The 25733-nt window shown below is 46.6% G+C and overlaps 1 protein-coding gene across 10 annotated transcripts; it reads left to right on the top strand.

Moving 5' to 3' along the window:
• LOC6497833 (protein turtle) lies at nucleotides 1–25727 on the top strand. 10 transcript variants are annotated; one of them, XM_032451768.2, is made up of 14 exons: nucleotides 8–135; nucleotides 1372–1620; nucleotides 6556–6967; nucleotides 7034–7143; nucleotides 7230–7238; nucleotides 9724–10006; nucleotides 10461–10702; nucleotides 10941–11015; nucleotides 12062–12332; nucleotides 12412–13275; nucleotides 13612–13695; nucleotides 17150–17563; nucleotides 20833–20947; nucleotides 21464–25727. In XM_032451768.2, exons 3-14 carry the CDS (start codon nucleotides 6619–6621, stop codon nucleotides 23247–23249), a joined length of 4602 nt encoding a protein of 1533 aa, XP_032307659.1. In that variant the 5' UTR covers nucleotides 8–135; nucleotides 1372–1620; nucleotides 6556–6618; the 3' UTR covers nucleotides 23250–25727. The 10 variants fall into 10 exon arrangements, with proteins under 10 accessions (XP_032307665.1, XP_032307659.1, XP_032307660.1 ...); XM_032451771.2 differs by lacking the exon at nucleotides 7230–7238 and adding an exon at nucleotides 21094–21164 and having other exon boundaries at nucleotides 9–135; nucleotides 7034–7155; nucleotides 21464–21639; XM_032451773.2 differs by lacking the exon at nucleotides 7230–7238 and adding an exon at nucleotides 21135–21164 and having other exon boundaries at nucleotides 10–135; nucleotides 7034–7155; nucleotides 21464–21606.
• Nucleotides 25728–25733: the final 6 nt, after the last annotated feature.

Raw genomic sequence — 25733 nt, 5'->3', positions numbered from 1 at the left:
TCGGGTCTCGCGTATTCCTGAGGCAGATTCAGTACTCGTTTGTTGTACTGGTACGGCGTACGTGCGCGGTCGAATCGAGAAGTTGGAGTCCATCTGAAAATCCAATTTAGTTTTCAGGCCCAGAGCTGTGTGAATGTGAGTGCTGTTCCTGCTGCGCGTCAGTGTGAGAGTGCGGATGTGATGGAGCTGTGGCTCTGAAAAATTCATAAATAATACTATACAATCGCAGAGCATGATAATTACGGGGGTTGCGGGTAATTCGAAAACAAACGCCATTCAAGCGGAACACAAAATGAGTAGCTACGCGAAAAGTGGCTGGCCAGAGGGTAGTCTTGGGACGGCTGTGGCTCTGGAAAATCACTCATAGAGGTGTATGCGCGAGTGTGTGCGCGTACTGCAGTTCCCACGTCGAGTTTCAAATGGAAATTCGCTCGATTTTCTGTGCTTTTCACGCTCTTGCGGGCCAGAATGCGAAAACAGGACCACACCCGCGCGGGAGAACTTGAAAAAAAAAAAATAGGGAAAAACAGTGCTGTAACAGAAGTGCCAAAGAAAAACAGCTCTGCAAGAAAAATTCCAGTTTCCAAAAGGATCGCAAAGAAAGAGAGGGAGAGCGCCACGGCCTGGGGCCAGGGGGTCACCGCGGAGGACAAGGAAACGTGTCAGGCTGCACTGGCCGAAAACCTGGCTGGAAACCTGGCTGCCAAGGAGTGGGTCAGAGCCGTTGCGCAAGTGAAAATTCCCGTTATTGGGAAATTCTGTTCAAAAATGAATTCGTTACGCATCAGCTGTAGTCCTCGAGAACTACAGTCCTCGCGAAAATAAAAAACAAGAATACTAAAATTAAATATTTTTAAGAAAATCTTCAAAAGTGTTGAACCTTGAAAAGTATTCCCTTAGAAAGCCATCTGTCGTCCTGCCCAGGAGTTGCTCCTGTCTCCGACAGACTCTCAGGCTCTCCCAGTTGCCTTGGTGTCCTGGCGCTGTGCAGTCGAAATTGCCATTTTCGACGAAGGTTTCAGAACCGAAAGTTGGCACAACTGGGGCTTAGACTCACGTTCTGTGACTCCTCGCCAATAAGGATGCAGGCACCCAAAGCAATCAGATACAAGTGTCAATTATATAATGTACGCAAGGACAAGGCGTGACCGTGCCTGGCGTGAGTCACGTGCCAGTGGGTGGATGTGTATTACCGAAAGTCTCCAAAGCAGAATAAATCGGGAATCTTAAACTGTATTTATTTTTTTAAGTTTAATAACAAATCTGTGATGTTATATTGTTTATTAATTTTTATCCTTTGATTATTGATTCAATCGCACTCCCAGTTCGCGAGTTCTAACAGATGTTTTAACGTTTAAATCCTTTGTGCAGCCCGGCGGTTTCAAAATCCCTTGTCAAAGTGCCCCCCAATGCTCGCAGCGAAAGTGTCATAAAGCAACCGATTATCCTGTAAACAAAGTGTAAAACGCTTCCCCCGCTCCAGCAGCGCGCCAGTCGAAGGACCTGCTCCAGTTGCCGTGCTGGCCATCGAAAGCGGCCTGCCGACTCTACGACTCATCGGATTTTCTGCAGAAACACTTCCCTTCAGCATCGGATCTGAGTAATGGTTGTGCAAGTGAGGTGAGTCACCAACGAAAAGGACGTGTATTTTGACAGAAAGGATAAACTAGGTCTAGAAAGCCAAGAAGCACACATATGTGTCTTCAGTTCAAAAAAACTGCCCAACCGGACGGTCGGGGGAAGGACTGATTGGATTGCATTGGGGGTATTCAGCAGGAGCTGCTTGATTGGTTTTGTGGCTTTCTGGACATCCTTCTCGGGCAGCTTACCAGTCCAGAACAACAAAGCAAACATTTGTAACAGATGACGGCAGCAGGAGGCAAGCGCAAACTGAGATAAAGTGCGGCCTAGTTGGTGGTGGTGTTTGTCTGTGGATTGGGGTCAGGATATTGCACTTCCCCCGGCGGAAGCCTGCGTTTTGGGCTCCACTCTGCTTCATTTCCACTGGCGCTGTATGTTGGTTCCGCTTGTGCCCCGCAACCCAGTGCGACGCAGATGTTACTTAGTCCGAGCCGCGAATTAGTTTTCAAGGTTTAGTGTTTGTCTAAGCAGCATATGTTGCTTTTTGGACGGGCGCCCCGCTCCAGTACTGAGCTGTTTGCTTTGCGGAGGTAGTTCGTGGGTGCTTGCGTGTCTCCACCAGTCCAAGGCGAAACCCAATCGATACACTCCGTTCAGTAGGCCATATCTGTGGCTCTGATCTAGGGTTCAGCTTGGGAATATTATGTTTTCCGTTCATCTGCGCAGTCGTTTTGTGCCAAGCATTATCAGTCCACGCTAACCAGAGCTTGTAGTGAGTCGGAGAGAAGCCTGAAAAGTTTATAACCACTTTGGTTTCCGAGTATACACACACTAAGCCTCTCGATTGGGCATTGAAGCCCAGATTGAAAATCTCGTGAATTGGCGCCCAAAAAGCGAGAAAACGAAACTCGGGCCCAAAACAAAGTCTGAGATAAAGCCGTACAAATGTTTTTGTTTGGGGCAGTTGGTTCTCATGATCGGCCCAAACTGGAGTGGAATTCGTGAACTCAAAACATGTCTGTAGGTATGTACATGTACGTGGTGGCAGCATCGGACATCGCCGGTATAAGAGAACGGGCTGTAGATACACAGAATTTCCTGCAGCAGCCATTGGCGAGTGGCAGTCCGGTTATCCGGGCGCGATTTTCAATACAAGTGAGACGAAGACAAGCCAGAGCACCAAATACAGAGTGCAGAATGCAGTTTTCCGTCGACGATCTTGGCCCATAAGCACTGCAGACGGGCAGGTAGGAGGTGGGCACTGGGCACTGGGCACAGGTAGGCATCAAGCACCAAACACCTGGTGGAGGGAGCGCGGAAACACATTCAGGGCTTCGCTAGAAAGTGCACTCCGCTTCTCAGTTACATCCTGGTGCCGTGCGCTTTGTTCTGGCTGAGCACTCGTTGTGTTTGTTTCCGAAGGTTTACACACTATTGGCAGTGATGCGTTAAAATTGACCCAGTTGTTGATTTATTTTTGCGGCTCTCGGGGCGAGGTCGCACCGGTGGTTACTCTTCCTGCCTGGCTTTGGCTGGAAAATGTGATTCATGCTGCCAGGAACAACAGAGGCAGTTAAGACCCAAAAATAATCATAACATAACATAAAAAATAATCAAAGCCTGTTTCCGACGGACACTATTTTTTTCAGGCTCTTTTTCAAGAAGGCCATTCCGTTTAAAAATTAGGCACTTGCGACTGGTATTCCTGCCCTGGGCCCAATAAAGTAATTTGCCGGGCTTGTCGCCGGCCATTAGATCCCCTTAAAGCGCAATCAGCAGTTCTATCAGCACGGGCCACCCCTTCGAACCACAAAAAAGTTATCAAAGTTGCCAGGGAAAACATCCTTTTTTAATTTGTTTTGAAATTCCGACGGGCACAGGGAGAGGCCGACCCAGAGACATTCTAAAAAGGACACTTTATTCGCCGCGGAGTGGGGCTCGGGCGACTTTTTAAAAATGCTTTCCCTGGAATAATTTTCTTGTTGCTTTTTATGAATGTGTGGGGGACAAAACGCGATGCGGTCCTTCGCAAAAAATCAATACTCCTTCAGTGCCCCAAGGCTGGCTTGGCCGAGCTGAGCGCGAACTGTTTGCCGTTCTAAGGGCGTAGTCCTTTTCAGACTAATGCCACAAATTTATATAGAAATGTGGATAATGTTCGTGTACCTTTAAAGGTTTCTTGCCAATTCTCATTAGTTGATATGAGGCAATTGATGGACAATAAAATGTAGTACAGGATATATTGGAATAGCCAGTATAGTATGCCATTGTCCGCATTACGTTGCGTAATTGGGTTTGGCGCTGTCCTGTCGTCCCAGAGCCCCTTGCGATTGCCTTTTTAAAGCATGAAAATTTATTTATTGCATAATGGAAAAAGTTTCGCGCTCTTGTCAAGATATCCTCGCTCCACTCCCACCATTTCTGTGTCCTTTTCATCTTCATCTCGCGCTATTCAGCTCCAGAGTTTCATCTGTGGGGCTTCTCTCTTGGCTTCTTTGGCGAAGTAAAGCGCGGAGTGCTAAACTTTTTGCTCGAGATTGTACTTCTCTTAGTTTTGTGTATTATTTTCAACAAAAAACACAGCACAAAAGATACAGCAGAAAAGTTTAGGGCCACATCCGCCTGGAGCTTGACTGGGGAGGTGATCTTGTTTCAGAATAAATATGCTATATAAAGGTACTATCCCCCGTACATATTCCAAGAATCTCTGTAAACTCGACGGAAGATTTATGTGCAAGTGCCCCCAAGGGGTGGTGGGGGCTTTTCTTGGGAAATGTTTACAGAATAGACCGAATTTTTGTTTTATATCTCTTACAGCTGTAGGGGTTTCCAACATAGTTGAATGTATGAATTATATTAAAGAAATCTTGGGCGGTCACTCCTTAATCCCGTCAGATGACGACCCATAGACGAGTGCGTTGTCCGTTAAGAAAAACTTCAGGGACAACGAGTGTAAAAACACTTTGCGAAATGGGTCTGATAAGAACTGGAAAACAAAATGAAAAGCAATGAAAACGGAGATAAACACATTGTAGAGGCCATTACACACGAAACTGAATGTTCATTTCCTCCTTATTCAGGGCGAAATAAATTGCAAAGGCCCGAGTTTATAGAAAGACTTCTGACCACGCCATTAGAAGGCACATTAAGGACCACGTTCCTGCTGTGTCCTGTTGGGTGTGCCGGCGGCCCTGCTCCCGCATAGACAGGAACCCACCTCATCCTGTTAATGTCAGCAAATTTTATTTATTTGTGGTTCGTGTTGTATTACAGCATTTTAGAGCAATTAAAATGTACAATGCCAAGGTGCCGGTCGACAGCCCAGCCGACAGAGCTTGGCCACTTTGCATGCCCACTGGAGGTGCGAGTTCATTTAGGCGTATTTTTGAGACCATTTTATGGGAGTGATGTATAGAATTCGGCTTGGAATAGAAACTTTAGTCATTGTGGAGGTTTTCAGTGTATTTCTGTGCTACTGTCAGCCATCAAAATGAGCATAAATAAGCCGCGATGGGCAGGGAATGGCACTGGGAAGACCGGGCCGGCAATGGGAGCCAATCGTCCGATTAGGCGACCATGTCCCCACATCCGCGGTGCACTCTGGCGAATGAGCAAATGCAATTCGCTCGTTGATTTGTCATCGTATGATATGAAAGGCCTGCTTCCTGACTCTTGCCAGCTGGCCCCAGCTCCACCCAACTGCCAGACTGATTTTCAAATGAAATCCTCGGTCCGCGGCGAGGCCACTATTTCGGTAATGAAAATTCAGCCATGAGGGAAATCATTTTTCCGGGTTTCGTGCCATTTAAGTTGGCTCTGATCCGGTGCTTGGGAGCTGCGCTTCAATCGCTCATCCCTTTCAGGTGGGACTCCCACGTTGTATGGTATTTCACGGTCTGACTGTGGGTTGGGAGTGGGTGATCCTGGACAGAGCCGCATAGCAGGCTAATGGGATGCGAGTGCGCTCGCTTGTGTCAAGCTACGCATACTATTCCATGATGGTATTAGAAATTTAAGTTTTATGCCAAATAGGATTTAGTTCATAATGGCTTGCAACGTTAAAACTAGTAGGCCAAGCTATGCTAGGCACTCAACCGCATCCTGAACTCGAGGACAGATCATAAGACACCCTCGAAACCCCATTTAATTAACTTCAATAGGCCCCAAATCACGACTATTCAATAGCGACCGGCGGATAACCATCAGAAAATGGGCCAGAAACACCCGAAGCAGGTCCTTTTTCTTAGCACCAGCCCATGAAACACGAGTTTTACATTAATTCTCAAAGTTTTTGAGGCAAACAGAAAGGACGAAGGAAAAGTTTGTGCTGAGTGTAAAGGAGCCTCGATAGTTTGTGGGCCTGCCGCACCCCACCTGAATCTACTAAGTGGTGTCCTTAACAGCTGTAGCTACAACATATTAGTTTCCCAACTACACCCACCCACAGTTGGCTGTCTGCGCCACACAAGAGGTTAAATGGAGAACTATTGTTTATGAGTTTGTCAACGGCGTTTGGGTCTGACAGAGGTTGCGCCTCTGCATTATACTCGAATCAGCGATAGTCCGCTCTGATAACGATCAGAGGCAGCTAATTGATACTTTGAAACAACATTTTTAAACAAAGTTTAGCATTACTGGGATTTAATGGATGGTAGTGCCGTTCTGCTTGTCCCTCATAGACATTCCCAGGCACCTTGATTAGGAAGGGCTTGGCCTGGGGGTGGAGGAAGCGAGCTTACACTTGACACTTGACAGTGACTTGAAGGGTGATGGATGATGGATGACGGCTGAAGGATGAGACAGCTTCATCAAGTGCAGCCAGGTGGTGGAGGGCGTCTATTGAGAGAAATATTTATGGCAAGCTGGAGCAATGCTCTTTTTTGGCTTTTTTGGCAGTAGTCTACGACCCTCTTTGAAGAACTATGGAACTATGGATTGAAGCCAAAAACTAAACCCCATTTTTTTCCATTTCAGATGACGGCACTGGAAGTGAGAACGATAAGTTAAGGCGGCGGCGCTGACTATGGGAACAGAGGCATGGGCGTGAGCGCTGACCTTGGGTCTCATCAATGGTGGCGGGCATTGAGCCAGCACAGCCGACAACCGCAGGCGCAGCCAGGAAGGAACCATCGCCAGCTCCTTGCTAGCGGGCGGCCTTCTAGGACTGACACAATTACTGGCTCAGAGCCGCAACCTGCTCCGCTCGCCAGTGCTTGCCCAGGAAAAACGACAAGCGGAAAGCGACGAAGGAGTTCCAGGTGCAGTTTCAATCCCCTATGCAGCTATAAGCCAGAACACAGCTCCAGATCAGTGCAAGCACTCTACCTTGTGGCCACCTTGTTTCTGGCACTTGTCGCAACAGATGTACAAGCGCACAACATTCCAGGTGAGATTGGGGTTTGGAGGCTACTTAATAGATCATACTATATTGGGACTAACTCTCTGTCTGCAGACGATGCCGTTCACATCACGGCTATTCTCGGCGAGGGCGTCATCTTCAACTGCCACGTGGAGTTCCCCAACGACCACCCCGTGCCGTATGTCCTGCAATGGGACAAGAAGGTGAGCGAAACGGTACGATATCAGAGTTAACATTTCTTCTCTAAACTCTCTTTTTTACATTGTTGTACCGATACGCAAAAACAAAGCAAGAACAAGTAAGAACAGTCAGTCAGAACAGACCAAGCATTTACGCAATGAACCAACTACCGGCAAACCTATACGAAACCCCTCTCAACTAATAGTATGAGCCTGCCCGTACTCGAACAAAAAAAGAATAATGTTTTAACGAAAAGCTACCAGTATTAGTGCTCACTTTAAGTTTGATTCATTTTGTGTCTTATTTGAAACTTTCTTGTTACCAGTAACCTGTAAGCTCCAGTAATGAACAGAACCCGACGAGAGCCCGAACACGGTTCCTGTCCTTATTGATGTCCATGCGATACAGATGCTCCTAACTACTTATAACTATATAGCTTGAACTAAGCGTGTTTGTGTAAATGTGTTGCCCGATTGGTATTTGAGCCTTTTTTTTCCTTGGTTATCCTTGAGTTATTCAGTTCAGTCTTTTGGGTTTCCATTGCCATGAACCGCCCTTAAACCGCCCTTAAACCGCCTAACTATGCAGCCTGCTTCCAGCGGCCTTTCCGATCAGTTGTGATCCTTTTTTTGCGTCTCGTTTAAGTTCGCCCACCAGACACACAACACACAACACACCCACCCACACTTACAAGAGATAAACTAAACTGAACACTTTGGAACGTATTATTTTTGCGGCATTCGATGAATACTATGAAATTAATGAAATTAAATTATTTGTCAATTGAAGGAACGGGCCTGCCGCACAGCACCCGGACCAAAGAGAGCGAAAGAGAAGAAAGCTGTTTAAAAATGCACTTTTCACCAAATTCAAATAATTGCAATCGAGGCATAATCGAGACTCTAGCATAGCTCGATGCAACATCCAGAAAAACTTCAGCTCCTCTTGTACTTCTCCTCCATCTATGCAAATCCTGAACAATTAGCCAGCCACAACATTCATAGCCAAGAAATTTTATAAAGATTATTCACATTGCCAAGACTTTAGTGGCGAAAAAACACCCAATAATGCACCCGTCCATTAGCCACTATCTCCAACTCAACCTCCAACTCACCACCCTCGGCCCGACAGTCCTCTCGAAAGTTTGCGGAAATATGCTAATGTTTGCTAAGGTCGAAGTTGCAAAGTCTGAGCTCTCCCCGGACAAGGAGCAACTTTCAGCTTCGGCGTCCGCCGGATGCTCCGTTTCGGCATTTTCGATTGTGGCTGTCGGTCAATGCAAATTCCTGTAGGATAACTCATAACACCGCCAGCCAACACGACACCTTCACACTGCCATTTCTTTTCTTCCCATAATTGTTTCGTTCTGTAGTTTGTGTGACACAGTTGCTTACAGTTTCGCATGCTAGTTCCTAAATTATACTTTCCGGTAAACTGTATTATGTTTTTTATGTGTAACTCAAACAACTCTTAAACCTTAAACCTTAATTCGGCCTAAACCGGAGTAGAATAGCAGCAGATAGATTGTCCAACTTGTATTAGAAGACTGTTTCAGCCCAGAATGCACTGGGTTCAGTGGGCCCGAGTCCGATAGTGTGCCCCCTTCGAGGAGATATTAACAAAGGCAGACAGCAAGAGTGGACGGGCCGAGTGCAGGTTAACCCCATTTTTATTTGCTTCTAAAAATATTTTACATGCACACTCTTTATCTGCAAAAGCTGGCATCCGAAATGTATCTTTTTGGCCGGCGAGGCTCCAGTTAACACACACACACACGCACAGAGGGACATTTCTGCATCCACGGATACACATGATTTATGGGGGGCCCAGTGTCCCCTGCCGAGGCTACACAGCAGAAGCCCAGGACATAGCTGGGCGGCCTGCCTGCGGCTATCGCTCTCTATTCCGCTTTTCCACTTTTCCTCTAGTGTTGATGCGCTGCAAACTGACGCCGAAGAGGAGCAGATTGACGAAGGACTTTGGGGAGGGATGCGCTGAGCTCTGGATCTGGGATCTGGGGGGGCTTGTGTTGACAGTAGAAATGTACGACCACGTCTGAGCCAGTGTGTAGTGGGTGGGTGGTGCTTGTCCGTTGTTTTTGGCATGTTTACGGCGTGGCGGCGCTCCTGCTCCACCCTAATTTGATGAGCTTTTGTTTTGACCGAGTGTTTCTACAGCCAACCCGAACGGAACCCACCGACTCAGCCCACAGCCAAGCTTCAGTTTGTATTATTTGCCAATGGTCTACACGGCGCATTTTACCTTTATTTTTCTTCCGTTCCACCTGCATGCCAGCTAGACTTTGTGTACAGATATTGCATGACTTTAGCGAGAGCACCCGTTTGTGTACTTAGCTGCCCAGTGTACTCGCGTACTGTGAATCATAACTCTAGACAACAACTGTCGCTCCTGTATGTGTGTCCCTATTCCTGTCGAATAGTACCGAGAATCAGACTGCTGTTTGTCGTATGTACAGAGGCCATAGCACATTCAATGCATACTGTACATTCGAGACAAGAACATTTTTTTTTCAACACCCGGCCGAGACTAAGCACCGAAATGTAATTGAATCCTCTCTGATTTCACAACTGCACCACTGACAGGGCTCGGATCTGCCAATCTACATTTGGTATGAGAGCTATCCAGAGCACATCGAGGAGGGCTACAAGGGACGCGTGTCCCGCGTCTCACAGGACTCGCCGTTCGGCTCCGCCTCGCTTAACCTGACCAATATTCGAGAGTCGGACCAGGGCTGGTACGAGTGCAAGGTCGTCTTCCTCAACCGGGACCCCAAGCAGCACAAGAACGGTACATGGTTCCACCTAGACGTACATGCACCGCCTCGCTTTAGCGTTACACCAGAGGACATAATTTACGTAAACTTAGGTAAGTCGGAGCTACTACTTGATGCTTCCATTTCAGCGGGGCTTCAACTGGCTAGTCCAAGGAGAAGTTTAATCTTCTGAAGAGGAACTATTGCTATTCAATGCTGAAATATTTACAAATCCATGTGATAGCATCCAGCTGGGAAACAAAAGACACGAGAGACAAGCTACATTACGTATAAATCAGATAAACAGAGCTGCTGGCAGGAACACAAGCCGGAGAACAACGGGCGCAGTGGGGCAAGTGGAACGAAGGACTGCAAAAAGAGCCCGGCCCATTGTCTGTCGCTGCGGCAGCCATCGCAGTCGACCATGTCGGCTCACCATGAACACAACACATAGTTAGCCGGAATGGGGTGGCACCTGCCTGCAGTTGAATCCAAAAAGTAAAACAATTGCCACCACTTACCTTATTAATTCCTCGCTTTTCCTTTGTCGCCCCCTTCTCGTTGCAGGTGATTCAATTATACTAAATTGCCAGGCAGATGGCACTCCCACGCCGGAAATACTCTGGTACAAGGATGCCAATCCCGTCGATCCCTCGCCGACAGTCGGCATATTCAACGACGGCACCGAGCTGCGGATCTCCACCATTCGGCACGAGGACATCGGAGAGTACACTTGCATTGCACGCAATGGTGAGGGACAAGTCTCCCATACGGCCCGTGTTATAATCGCGGGTGGCGCTGTAATCATGGTAAAAACCTAAACTACATTATTTTGAGACACATTAAGAAATAAAACAACCAAAATTGTGATTGAAAGGGGGATTGGGACTAGGGTCAAATCCACAATTGGGAACAGAAGATTGCAGGCGATTGCAGGCGATAGAGGTCCACAAAAAGCACCAAACCCAAAGCAGTTCACTAATACGTGGTTTCTATTCTCTTACCCCTCAAACTCCTTTGAATCCCACCTCTGAATTAAAACCGCAGGACAAAGGGAAACCCGACAAACACACTCGCACTAAGTCTAAGTCGAATACCGTCACCGAGAGGCTGACCATAAGAGTAAGTTCTCGCATATATCCTCAGCTGCTTGCATTCTGCATACCGCATACAGCATACTCTCCTCCACGAATTTCCATTAACCAAGTCGAAGATGGTCCTGGCGTACCTCGACTGAGAGGCATCAGAAATCAGCAGTTCAAGCTTTGTCCAGACTCTAGACCCCTCTTCATGGTGTCATTCAAGTTCATGGACTCATCATGACATACAAAACATAGCATACTTATGTGCAGGTCAGCTGCAGCGATTTATTTCAGCCCTGCAATTATTCCAAATACTTAATATCTATCATTAAACCAATTGTTCCAAGACCCCAAGGCAACTCAGCTTTGACCTTTCGAGACCACAACACTTTAGAGGCCCAGGCCTGGTACGTCTATTACTTCACAACCGAACACTCCTCCCATAAATATTTCAATAACAGTTACTTAGCCACAGGCAGAGTGAACGTACATGGCCCAGAGGCAGGCCAGAGCAGATCAAGCAATTTAATTTACGAGCCCGCCCCTGCCCCCAGTCAGTCGACATCACTTTGGGCCAATGGTAGGACTAATTCAAATGAAACAGCAATCGGGCCGAAGGCAGAGCTGCCGGGGCGGCAAAGTGCACCTTAAATAAACCAGGAACTCGACGGACGGAATGCACTCATGCAATTACCAGGAAGAAAAGGGGTTCTAATGTCGGTAGCTGACAGTTGACTGACAAGTTGTCAATGCCAGAGATTGAAGGGGTCAGGGCAAAGGCTGGATGGGCTGGATGGGATGGGCCAGGGAACTCAAATAATCCGGCGGGTTACAGTGCTACAGCAGAAATGTTATTCCCCGGGAGCAAGGGCAACAAAGGATATCGACGAGGACAACAGCTAAAAATTAGCTGTCATGGTCCAAACTCCGGCGTGGATGGGGATATCCTCCCGCCTGCCCGACTGCCTTACGACTTAAATTATTCAACAAGAAACGTCCACAGTCAACCGTCATAAGTTTGCAGCTTGTCACCTAACTCAGTCTGGTTTTAAATATACTTCTACCTCTCCAATTCTCTTTTCCCAGGTGCCACCGACCAATCAAACGAAGCCCGAGGGCGAAAAGGTGATATTCTCCTGCGAGGCTAAGGCCATGCCCGGCAACGTCACTGTTCGGTGGTTCCGCGAGGGATCGCCCGTCCGGGAGGTGGCCGCTCTGGAGACGCGCGTCACAATCCGCAAGGACGGATCGCTCATTATCAATCCCATTAAGCCGGACGACTCGGGCCAGTACCTATGTGAGGTGTCCAACGGGATCGGCGATCCGCAGAGTGCCTCTGCTTACCTCAGCGTCGAATGTAAGTGGCTTTTAACTTTTTTTCAAAGATAGATACATCCTGAAACTCTTACAATCTTAAACTTGCCACCCCTCGATAGACCCCGCCAAGGTAACCTTCACGCCCACAGTGCAGTACCTGCCGTTTAGACTGGCCGGCGTCGTCCAGTGCTACATAAAGTCTAGCCCTCAGCTGCAGTACGTCACCTGGATGAAGGACAAGCGCCTACTGGAGCCCTACCAGATGAAGGACATCGTGGTGATGGCCAACGGATCGCTTCTGTTCACAACCGTGAACGAGGAGCACCAGGGCCAGTACTCGTGCACTCCGTACAACGCACAGGGCACGGCAGGCGCCTCCGGCATCATGGACGTGCTCGTGCGGAAGCCCCCGGCCTTCACCGTGGAGCCAGAGACGCTGTATCAGCGCAAGGTGGGCGACAGCGTGGAGATGCACTGCGACGCCACGGAGGCAGAGGGCACTGACCGACCCACCATCAAGTGGCAGCGGCAGGAGGGCGAGCAACTCTCGGACTCGCAGCGCAACCGCATCAAGATCTCTGGCGGCAACATCACCATCGAAAACCTGCGGCGCGAGGACTTCGGCTACTACCAGTGCGTGGTGTCCAACGAAGTCGCCACCCTGATGGCCGTCACCCAGCTGGTGATCGAAGGCACCCAGCCCCACGCCCCCTACAACATCACCGGCAAGGCCACCGAGTCCTCAATCACGCTCCAGTGGCTGCCGGGGTACAGCGGCGGGTCCGAGTACAAGCAGGACTACACCATTTGGTTTCGGGAGGCTGGCGTGAACGACTGGCAGACCATTTCGGTGACGCCCTCGGGGAGCACGCAGGTCACCATTAACGGGCTGGCCTCGGGCACCACCTACGAGTTTCAGGTGGTGGGCCGCAACGTCCTGGGCGACGGACTGATGAGCAAGGTGATGAACGTGCGCACACTGGGTGAGTGTTCCGGATCCTTTTTCGAACTCCTCTCTGTTTCGTTTGCTTGCTCTTTTCCATTTCCCCCTTTTCGTTTGGGTTTCGCTACAGTCGCTCCTCGGCATTCCTGCACATTGTTAAATCATAAAAACCTCTGCACTTCTACGTCCGGATTGGCTCTAACTTACGATTTTTGTTTTCTCTCGATTTCTTCTCTTTTCTCACAACCTCCATCGAACAAAACGCTACTCGATCTAACTTTCTCATACTAATCATGTGCGAAATCAATGTAAACTGTCAAATGCCAAACCTCGACCCCGAATTTTTCCTGGGAACATGGAAAATTCGGGCGCATAGAAGACGCTCCGGCAGCGCCACGTAATGTCAAGGCTGCAACACAACCGCCCGACTCCTTTTTTCAGCTAATGCCAGACGAAGCTGGTAAGAAACCAAACCCTAACCAAACCAGTACTAAACCAAACCATCTGTAAACCCCCCTTGAGTAGTTTCACTTAGAATAAGAAGCGGAATCCTACTGACATCCAGCCTGCATTTAATTGCTATCGTAGCCAGCAAAGAGCCAAAAGTGTATAGTGATTCTGCAACCTTCCACTTAGCACTTAGATTAGAAGTTCCCTGTACTTCCAGAGCCTTAGTATCAGCACTATCGAACTGAGAAGAAGGATCAGTTGAAATAGTTTCCCTTTAGAATAAAACATAATCCTGCTATGAGCAGTATGAGTAATCTTCAATAACTTTTTTGTTGTCTAAAGACTTTTGAGACAGAAAGCTGAATTAAATAAGGTTTTAATTGTTTTTTTATCGAATAAGGAATCGATGGACATAGAGTATAATATTGGTCAGAGTAGATTATTTCCTTCACATCCAGGTCATATTACGTAGGATTAGGGTGGTCTGCTCGCTAGAATGGGGGCACTACCTCCCAAGGTCACGCAGATAGGAAGAGTTGCACAGCCTGACCCACATTTCATTATTTAGACAAGTTGAACTATGATTTCAACTCAGATACAGCGACCACCGCAGCTTACTGCATTAGCTGGTTGTTTCGCGGAGGCTTGCTGGCTTCGCGGTCGATATGACAACGCCTCCACCCGAAAGCAGGTGAAGACGGTGTAATTTAAACAACCTATTACCAAATGCCGAGCACAGTTGGCAGGCATACCCTTTCAGACTCCGCTCGTTGTGGGCGCAATATAATACGGTAGGCAATTTGAATGCCTTTGTCGACTTTGCGCTTGTTTTCCGACCCGCTTTGCGATAATAGTTAATTTTACATCGCCCCAGCTCCAACTCCAGCTCCAGCTCCAGTTCGCTGCCTAATCTCCCCGTCGTCAGAAGCAGCGGGGCTCTGTCTCTATCCCGTGTCCCGTATGTCTGGAGGCCCCAAATGCCAGAATGCCAGAATGCCAGCCCCACCCCAGCACATACACACACAAATAAATGCTTCCCCCATTAGCGTATTTAATTTCTAGGGCTCGGGTGCCTGTGTGAGGGAGCCGACATGGTAACATGCGAGTGCGTATACGTGTTGGCGCAGGCGTAGGTCAAAAAATAATAAAACAGCAGCAGCTGGGGCTACGGCTATGGCTACGGCTACAGCTACGGCTACGGCCAAAGGCAACAATATAGCAGCAAGGATGAACCTTAAAAAACCAACAACAACAGCAGCAACAAAGGCAGCCACTCTGACTGCGAAAGTACGCCGTGTTGTGTAACGCAACCCTGGATTTCGTGTACGTGTGTACCTTTTTTTGGCGCTTGTAACGAAACACCCCAAATAAGAACCATCCGATGCCAACGCCCACCTTTCCCCGCACATTCTACCTCCACCCCAGCAGATACCCAGCCTCATCTTATCCATATAATTGAACACACATCCACAGAAACATTAATTAAGTTAACGCCTCGCACACCGAACAGCAGTTATTTATTTCCTTTGGCTTCTATTTGCGTTTTGCTTCTTGGCCAACGCCTAATTTTCCATTCCCCAAGAATCAAATGGGCCTAGTCCCAGAACCCAGTTCCCAGTCCCCAGTCCCTGTCCCAGCCATTGTGTACACACTTGTGTGCAACGTCCATCACTTCCATAGACACATACGTCATGAAGGCGCTAGCGCTGATTTTGTCGTTGGTTTCCACTGCCACCCCAAGGGGGGACCAGGTTAAGCTGCACCCACAATGTACTTTCAGGACCTTCATCTACGTAGCGTGCGTGCCGACTAGTCTCGTAAAGTCTTGTTTTTCTGAAGGCTCGTGCGAGGCGAGAGCTTGCATTCAATATGGAGATTTATTTTAATCGAGTGGGTTGACCTTCGCCGACACCCTGTGGCTGGGTAAAGTTAGTACTTGGTACTCCTTTCGGTACTTGGATTGCACTTTCTTTCTTTGACTCTTTAAACGCACCTTGTTGTTTGCACCACTTTAGTTTTAATTATTCACATTTATTTGCTTTTATTTGATTTAAACTTTGTGTTTCGTTGTGTTTATGATTTTTTGCAGACCTATTAGCCTATTTTGACATTTTCTTTCACACCGACTCGCGGGGCAAGCTTGTTTACTCGCCGCCCAAGTTGATTGTCAAAGGTACTCGTATCGGACCCATTTATACATTATTATTAAAACCCATTACTCGCCGCGAGAGCATCCCGGAGTTGCTTTTGAGGGGCTCCTCGCTGTATAATGTCATGCCAAGCAGCTAGTAATTACGGTGCATATTTCCCAGAGCCTCCTTGTGCCCCACAGACGTATACGCCTGACCTCCCCCCCAACTGCTAGTCATAAATAACTTGCAACCGCGCGACGACTCCTTGTCCTTGCTCACCCCGGGTCTGTCCTGTCCGGCCGTCTGTGTTTACCCATCTCATTTGGGTCCCGTAGTCACCGAAACCCGCAGCCACCACGGACCATTGTGTTTCATTTTGGTAACTTGTTGTGTCGTTTATGTTATGTCACATCCACGCTCTGTATGTGTGGCACGGATTAAAGGGTTGTTGCTCTTGCTCATTTCGGGGCTATTCGCATAATCAAGTTTTAATATATGCCAGCGAATGAGTGGATTGCGCTTTAAAGTCCCCAGGGTTGCTAAATAAGTTTTTTTCCAAAAACATTTACATTTTTCATTAGCGGCGTCCTCATACTAAATGGCTTTCATTATTGGCACACATTGGAACAGCCATAAAATCACCTATTCTCTCGCATTTTCCCAGTTTAAAATTACATGTACCTACGCTTGTATGGCACTGCCATCTGAACCAAACTATAGGCGACAGAAGTGATTTGGGCCATCCTGTCCAGGCCATTTTAATTTGAAGCTTTATTTGTGACAATTTGATCCTTGCAATTAAGTTCAACCAGAAACCAGATAGAAAGTCCTGATTGCCAAGTAACTCCCAATCTATCAAACAATAGTTTTTCCCTAATGTCACGAGGATTCAAGTTCCTGTTAAATTTTTATAGCATACATTTGAGCGTTATCCAACCCGATAGCCTTATTCTACCCGGAAGAAGAAATCGAAATGAAATAGTCCCTGTAGGCAGATAATTAGCAGCAAGAGGCGCCAAAAAAAACAAACATTGAATAGCACCTTTAAATGAAAATTTACATATAATACATTTTCAAAACACATACCCAGCCTTTAGCTACAAAAATAACTAATTTCAATGTTGAACCTAACCCCTTTCAAGGTATGCAGACTAAGTTTGGTCTCGAAGGCTTTAAATTGCTGGCTGGAAAAACAAAGGCTGAAAAGTAACCACTCCGCGAATAAAATAGAGCCCCTTCCTCCTAATTGTACCCACCAACTAATTGGTTCTCGTACTAATAGATTTTCTCTCTTTTTCCTGATAATTTTCCCCCTTGATTAAAAAAAAACAGGTCCCAAGCCCGGCCCTCCCAGGAATGTGTCGGTGACGGAGGTCTCAAACGGATTCCTCATAACGTGGCAGTCGCCGCTGGAGCGGGCGCACATCGTCAAGTTCTACACCATCAAGTACCGGACAGACGCCCAGTGGAAGACCCTCAACCGGGGTCAGATCCGGCCGGAGGAGACGCAATATCTGGTGAAGAACCTGGTCGGCGGACGCACATACTACTTCCGGGTGCTGGCCAACTCAGAGAAGTCCTACGAGTCCAGCGACGAGGTGAAGTTCCCTGTGCCGGCACGAGTCAAGCACAAGGCGATAACCGCCGGCGTCGTTGGGGGCATCCTGTTTTTTATTGTTGCGATCATTTTATCGGTTTGTGCCGTAAAAATTTGCAATAAACGTAAACGACGAAAACAGGAAAAAGGTAACACTGTGGCAAAAGCTATCACACACACTTGAAATGGTTTTTGATGACTATCAACGATTTGTCCATTGATATTATGATATTAATGATATTAACGCCACTCTGCTAATGCTATAGTGCTAAGATATAGATAACTACCATTGATTCGTACTAATACCTGTACTGGAACTAATAAGCGAAAGCGATGTTCCTGTTGTTGGCGATGAAAAGCAATGAACCGACAGTACCGACTTAGCTCATGACTCCCTCAGCCAAGTTTGAGCCTTGAATTTAGGTCGGACGGCAGCTAGTGACCTCTTATTTTCATATTTGAGCAATAACTTATATTATGTAGTTAAATATTTACTTATTTCAAATATTATTGCCGCTCTTGCATTTCCCGAAAACCAACTCGTCTGAGTTCGGAACCTCCTTTCTCGCCTTGAGCTACGCTTCGACCCATTGGTTTATTCGACAACAACAGTTCATTGCAGTTCGAATTTGCTCGAAAGTAGATTATGATTTGATCGGAACCTCTCCATAAATTTTGCCTGCCTAAATCTGCGGTTTTATTGTAGTTCTGCAAGTTAAGTTGAGTTCAAATTTGGAAAAGCTATACAGAATATTCGTAAATGTATAAATTAACATACTAATTGGACTTTGGTTTCCTTTCCCCTGTTTTATTTGCCTTTTATGTTTAAGATTTACTTTCCAGTTTGTTTCCTTGTTTCCCTGAATGTTGTCCGCCCAGCTCCCGCTTCTAACCACTTCTTAGTTGAAATCAAAATCAGACTCTCCAAATTACGTTCGAGGCATAACCTGCCTCGAACCTTTGCTCCTATTGATAGGTCTTAAAAATTATTGCTTTTTAGTTACTTCTTTTACCAATTCGTCCTTATGCCATTTTCTGTTCAAAGCATGCAAATATTACTAGTTGTTACCCCTTAAGTTAAGCATTATGCCAAAAGGAGTCGAACAAGCTCCATTACACCTCAAAGTACAACAGCTTTCCGAACGACCTTTGAAAAGAAATCGAAAGTAAAGGGCCCAGAACTGAGCGGGCTCTATTGCCACTATTTCCCAGGCTGAGCAGATCCAAGTGGACGTAAGCCCTAGATACTCCCTCTGACTATTGCGGCCCTTGTTTTAAGTTCTATAGTAAGTAACTTTAATGTTGCGTTGCCTAAGTTCTTCTTGTTTTGGTTGTATTATTTACTCTTACTGAGCCTCCCCACACTTACACGACACAGAAACACTAGAAAACAGCTTAAGTTTCGGTAAACAATTACCTTTGAATAGCGAGAGGGAAATAATAGTAGGAACACCTTTATCTCCGAATTAATGTCAGTCATGTTCTCGGCCAAATCGTCGTTGTTTCTGCCCAGGGCTGAGTTCATGACAGATAGAGGTGTTCGCGACAGAAACAACACTATCTATATACTTGGCAACAAACCATATATATAGTACAATACTGGGCAGACGTTTTTTGTAAACAATTCACGCACAAAGATGGTAAAATAAGGCCCACAGATGATGTCGAAGAGCGAACCAAACCGAATCGAATAACATAAAATGATCGCGTCGCCTCTTTTCGGTGGTTTGGTGCATTGCAGTCCTCCTTTGTCCGCCCAACTTACGAGACTCTGAGCCTGATCTCACCGACCAGCTGCACAGACACTCCGCCGAGTCTGGGTTGGGCAGTCAACTGGGGAAGGACGACTATAGCCTTGCAATGCTCTGAAACTAAAATATTACCTAGTAAGCCCCCCACTAAGATCCCCAGCATCGATACGAGCAAGGGTAAGTTTTTGCAACCATTTTAATCGATGTCGTTTGCCACAGATCCTGAGTACTGACAACAACCTTAAGGTTCTTTTCAGACGATCCCTCAAGAAACCCCACCTACACGCCACCAAAACCAATCAACCTACAAACCAACACCGACATTAGAAACCAAAACCAACTACTTGTCTGTTCTACTCACCCTACGCATCCACATTTCATAAGCAATTTGCGATCTGTCGGTCTCTTGTCAGTGGGTCTGATTCCCGGACAGAACTAAGTAGATGCGGATGCCGCATCTTGCCCAGCTGCCGCCGCACTTTCTCAATTATATCAAGCACCCACAAGTCTCATGAGATTCATAATTACCCCATACCAAGGTCGTACACGAAACACAGCACACACAGCAAGCAAAACAAACAAGGGCACAAAAAAGCTGAAACAAAACAATATTTTGAACACTTTCCTTTTGATTTTAAATCATCTTGACCTTCTGTTCTTAAGATTGCAACGATTCGTCGCCCAACTTTTGGTTTTCGCTTGGTTTTCATTTGTCGCTGGAAGTCCCATAATCAGCCATTGTTTGCATTTGATCTTCAGTTCATTACCAGCTTTCTTTATCCTGATTACCTTTCTTTTCCGTTGGCACAATCGTATCTGACCATTCAAAAGCCATTTCACGTGTCATTACTGTCCAACTTTGTGAAGCCCCATCCTAAATAAAATACTGCGAAGAGCACACGGCTATATATATTTATAGGGATACTGGGTATAACCAGACTTGTTCTGGCCTTTAAAGGTGCTAGTCAGTTTGACGTGTGCTTACTAGACTAGGTTTCGATAAGCATTAGCTGCATTGCTGATCCCACGTCCCCGTAGTCTCCGTCCAAATAGGGGAAGCCTGCGTGCTGTGGAGTGTGACTGAGTGCCCTCTTATGAACCTGATAACTGGTGTAAGGAAATCTTGTAAATGCTAAATGGTTTATGGATAACCCTAACTACTAACTGATAACTGGTGACTGGCTATGTAATATTCTCTTCCCAAAGTAAAAACCGTAGTTGTAAATATTTAAAAAAAGAAATACCCATGCCTAGCATGCCTCTGTAAACGAAAGAATCTTCGTATAGCTTCTGGGAATACTAAACATAATCGCATGGTTTCTAATATTAGGAAACCCATTTGAATAAGAATTCTGGCTCTGTTTAAGCCACAGGCATGTAAGCCTCATACAAGTCTGGCGAACCTCCTCCAGATCCGCGTTAAACCTCAATCTTACTAGAACTTCGGAATAAAGTAATTAATTCGTATTTAATCCAACTTCTGTGTGTAGAGAGCACCGTAGATATGCATTTGTGTATGTATAGTTATAGCCATTTTCGAATGGAGGCCTATATATAGAGTGTGTGTGCTTGGTAGCCTTACGTAAACGCTGTACGGGTATTTTATTTACTGGATAGGATGGCTAACGCTGCACGCCAAATTAATTGTAGAAATTATACGTTTGCAGAGTTCAACATGGTAGCTTGCAGGATAACGGATGCTCGTAACATTGCCGCCAATAATCATCACTTGAACAATCGCAGTACGGGCTCAGTTTCCTCTGGTCAAGTGCCTTTAAAAAAGTAAGTACCCCATAATGCATAGCATCTCGACACTCTCCCAACCGAATTCTATCTAAATCTGTGTCCGTAACGTTCTCATCTGTCTCACCCATCTCTGATTGGTATCCACTACGCACGTTCTACCAATTTCTCCACGTCCTCTATAGCAATATTGAACATTACCGTGATTATGAAAGCGTTTTTATAGTTCCAGGTCCATCCTGTCATAATCAAAATCGTAAGCGAATTTTTCTAAAACTTAAAGGAAGTTTTTTAATTTGAAGTAGCTTGAATTCAGTGTTAGTTTCTCTTATTTTTGTGTATAGTTTTCCTTTATGCTGAAGACGTTTTTGTTAAGATTTATTATGCTTTTAGTATATGATATACCTGACAATATAGTTTAGTTTTTCAAAAGAATGAATAGTTTTTGATCTATTAGTTTTATTTTGATCCTTGTTTCTGTCTTTTTCATTTCTTAACGAAACCTATAACCTTCCAATTAGTCAGAAAAGTAACTCCAACCTATACCCCTTACAGGTACAAACAAACCCGAATATCAAGTCTAACCGCCATTCTTATTGCCATTCTTCACTGGATCTGGCCTCCTGATCGCTGCACCAACTGCCACTCCATCTATAGCTCACCACAGGCGGAGGACGCGGACGAGGGCGACGGTGGCGGGGCGCAAGGAGCAGGGAGCAGGCGGTCTGTAAGCCGCATCCAAAGATCTCTCGACGGCCGCTTCGTTGTGGATATGAGTGCCTCTAAGCTGGGATACTCCAGCAACCTAGACCCGGGCAGTCAGGACGAGGTGGATGGTGGCTTCTTCGAACGCAGGAACAGTAACGTGTCTCAAAAGTCCTCCAGCGATGACGGGGGCTTCCTTTCGCGCCGCAACTTCATAACAGCCCGGGCCTCGTGGCGACGTCCTCTGGTGGCCTCCTCCAGCCAGTTAAGCCTTCAATCTGCGGCGGACTCAGCCAGAGGCTTTCTCCAAGGCCTGCTCAAAATCGGAGGTGTAGCTCCCAAGCCAACCTACTTTGGCGAGGCGCCTGCCGTCGCTGGAGCCCGCTACCAGAACGTCATGCGACCCTACACTAGCAACAGCAACTTGTACGGAAACGCGGACAGGAGTAAGCCGCTGCACATCAGCACCATCAGCGGGAATCTCAGCCAACAGCCCTACACGCCATCCAGGATCTCGAGGCTGTTCTCCAGTTCGCCGCAGCTCCGGCAGCATCACCAGCCCCTGCTCAGTAGCGGTAGTGGCAACTACCCGACCCACTTCAGTGATCTGAGCATGGTGTATCCCACTACAACGGAGCCATCATCGCACAACCTGAGCAGCAGATACAGGTACTACTCGCAGGAGCTGCCATACCTGCGAACCATTCAGGAGGAGACCCGCCGTCAACAGCAACAGCAACTTCCCGTGGAATCCATAGATCCGTTTGTGCCGCTCCAGATGCCGTCGCCCCCATCCTGGAGGAGCTACCAACTGCAGTCGCAGCTGACACACCACAGGCCCAGGACTCGCTGGTATCCCCGCCACTACTCCCGACTCTTTGGCAACAACCGACCCCAGCAGCACGAGCTGCTCTCGCCCCTGCCCGATCTGAATCTCGCCCTGCGAAACGGCGGCATTTCCATGAACCCCGGCCTGGAGGCCTCTCCAGAGTCGCGCTCCAGTTCGAGCGGGTTCGGATCGAAGAACACCTCCAATCACCCCGGAAGCACTAGCGAGTGGAGACTGTTGCCCCCGTACAGAGCCCCCCCATCGCCGCCCAAGAATCCCGGATGCTACGACGCTGGAATGCAGCTGCAGAGCGGAGAGCAACAGGCCCAAGGCCAGACACCCCACGGTTCCTACAGCTACAACCTGGGCGGCACCAATCCGTCGTACACGATGGCCTATTGGCTGCAGATGATCTCAAGACTTAACGCGGCCACCGACAGCAGCCTCCCCAAGGCCTGTCCCGTGGATGTGGGCAGCGTGGACGGGCACTATGAGTTCGACCCGTCCACGCCGACCCCCAGCGCCTCCAGCATGCTGCGCGAAGATCTCAATCTGCACATAGACACGCAGTCGCACCTGTTCCACCCCCTCCACCACCATCACACCCAGCACCACACCCTCGGCCCCTTAAGCGGCAGTTTGCTGCACAGCCACGCGCCCTACGGGGCGAGCCGCAAGCCGCGCTCCCAGAACCTGCTGCACCTGCCCCGCTACGACAACGTGGAGGCGCGGCTGCAGGCCATGCGGGAGGAGTTCTACGCGTACCGCAAGCGGCAGGCCATGCAGCAGATGGACAGTGTGTGCTGAGCGTCTGAGGAGCCACCAAGCCACCCCATGCCATTCATCCATGCACTCATTGGCTACTCCCGAGGAGTGGAGCCGCGCCACCAGAGCAGTAGTCACGGCCACCAGACAGGATCAGCGAGAACGGCACGAATCAGGTTCCAATTCAGAGATAAACTTTCACAGTTTGGCCCCTGCGAATTCACAAAAGTCTAGCGAAATAAACAGAAACCAGAAACAATTAGTAGATTTAGAAGGGAAGCGGTAGAAGGTGTGTAAATACTTTGGCGTAAGCTCTCTCAACGCCCTCTAAAATAACAAAAGTATAAGTTAATATTTAACAACTATAGACAGTATAGTAACTTATTATTACCAGAAACGAAGGAATATATAAACTCGAGGAGTATTGGTCAGCAGCAGGAGGGAGCAGAGGAAGTGCTCGAGGACGTATGCAACAAATTATAGTTACACGTAATTATTATTTACGAGTGTATTAGATATTGAAGATATTTAACGTAACACACTGATAAAGAAAAGTTAAAAATTACAAGCATTAAAATTCAAACGAAGTAAAATCCAGAGCGTAAGCGTACAGTTACGTTACTTAAACTAAAAATTAATATCGAGAGTAATATCGAGATGCTATATGTTAAGCATGCAGTTGTTGACAGCTATAGCGGGTTATGGAACGAGTAGAGTGGCCCCATCGTGATGGTGGGCCAGCGCTAAGTAGCCCCAAGGATACATTTTTTCATAATACAATTATTTAACTGCATTAAACCTACAAAATCAAAAGGCAACATAGACAAGGCTCACTATCGGGCACTAAAGAAATAAAACTGCTGCATATATGTTTAAAATTGACCTACGCACGATAATTAATTTAAATAAATATTTAATAATCAAGAAACAATTATAAAAAGGGGAACCCCAAGCCCGAAGGACGTTAATCTAAGCCAGAAAGTCAGTGCAAAGCGATTCCGGTCGATCAGCGATTCCGATCAGTTAGGGAAAATGATTCTTTTTAGTTTAGAACTCGAAACCGAAATCGAAATCGAACTCTAAATCGATGATAGTATTCAAGGTGTTTCTGTTTTTTAAGTACTTCTTAACGAGAACTAACAAACACGTCTAAGGATCAAATTGCGCAAAGGATGGTTTGACACAACTTGACGCCAAAACACTGCCAGTGTGTGTATAGCGAATGTAAATTACAGAGCATATAAAGTGTAATAATAACACGTTAATGATAATGATAACAGATAAAGATTACAATTAAACAGGTTCGGGAGGAGTATCAGCTCAGGAGAGCCTGATCAGCCCAGAATCGACAAAACAAACAACTAATGATCTCAAGGCCTTGTCTGCCTTTGATGAATTTTGCAATCCCGATTCAAACAAATTCCCGATTTCACTTTTTATAGACAGTTGGCATCACTTACCTTTCACCTTTGTTCCGGTTTCCTTCAATTACAAAAGCATTATGCCCGAGAGACACTCCGGGGAGCCCCCAACCAAAATTCATAGAACGCTGGTTGACTCCTCTCGGTCCTGGTCCCATCCCGACCTGGATCAGATACCTTCATAGGTAGACCGAAGGACCCTCGGGGTGATCCATCTGGTTCTAGTTCTTTAGTATCGTTCCGACAAAGTCGTTAAGTAATTTAAGAACGAAGCAAGTATGCAGCTTAGGCGTTTATTTTGTAAGTGTTCAGAGTTTGAAATGTTCATTGTTTAGTCCATGGTGTACCCACACGCCTGCACACTCAACACGCCCACTTAAAGCGTTAACTCGAATGAAATAAATTAATTAATTAACCGAACACTAACGGAAATGAGAACGAACATAGCGTCAGTGTCAGTGTGGAAATGTGGCGATGTGGCGATGTGGAGCGACAGCTGTAATTGATTTTGAATTGAATTGAGCGACGAGCGAGAGACTTAGGCGCAGGACTCTGAGGCGGATGGATATATATGATTATTTATACGATTATCAGTATATGCGGTAACCAAACACATATGAATATAGGTACTGGGTTACACGCCATGTACATTAAGTAACTAAGTTAAGTCAATCTACTGCTTTAGTCTGCCACTTTGATTTTTGGACAAGGTGCGCCAGTCAACTTCAAACTTTCGCAGCCACTCGACTTTGAATGAAATTAAAATAGAAGCTATCGAAAATTATATATAGGAACACTATAGAAGAGTGAAATCTATATTCTTTTGCACCCCATTTCACTTCGGACCATTTCTACAAGCCTACACTCGACCACCCGACCACCATTGTAACTTTTCCCGATTTCCCGCTCCACTTCCCGATTTCCCGACTTTCCCATCAGCAATTTCAATTACAAATTATGAATCATAATGATATAAATCAGTTTAGAACGAATATATTGTAATAATAAACACTCACACCAATTAGCAAATGAAAACAATTTTAAACAAATAAACATAAAAACCAAAAACGAATAAAATAAAAAACTTGAAATTGATGAAACAAAG

Source organism: Drosophila ananassae, chromosome 3R (genome assembly GCF_017639315.1).
Source record: "Drosophila ananassae strain 14024-0371.13 chromosome 3R, ASM1763931v2, whole genome shotgun sequence".
NCBI lineage: Eukaryota > Metazoa > Arthropoda > Insecta > Diptera > Drosophilidae > Drosophila > Drosophila ananassae.
The sequence above is the reverse complement of the archived record's forward strand: the minus strand, read 5'-3'. Positions and strand labels throughout refer to the sequence as shown.

Bases quoted from the DNA above. Each gene is read 5' to 3' on its own strand.
- LOC6497833 (XM_032451767.2), top strand. From the start codon at position 6,619: ATGGGCGTGAGCGCTGACCTTGGGTCTCATCAATGGTGGCGGGCATTG. The intron at 11,016-12,061 runs GTAAGTTCTCGC...CTCTTTTCCCAG, and splicing joins CCGAGAGGCTGACCATAAGA to GTGCCACCGACCAATCAAAC. The intron at 13,276-13,611 runs GTGAGTGTTCCG...TCGGGCGCATAG, and splicing joins GATGAACGTGCGCACACTGG to AAGACGCTCCGGCAGCGCCA.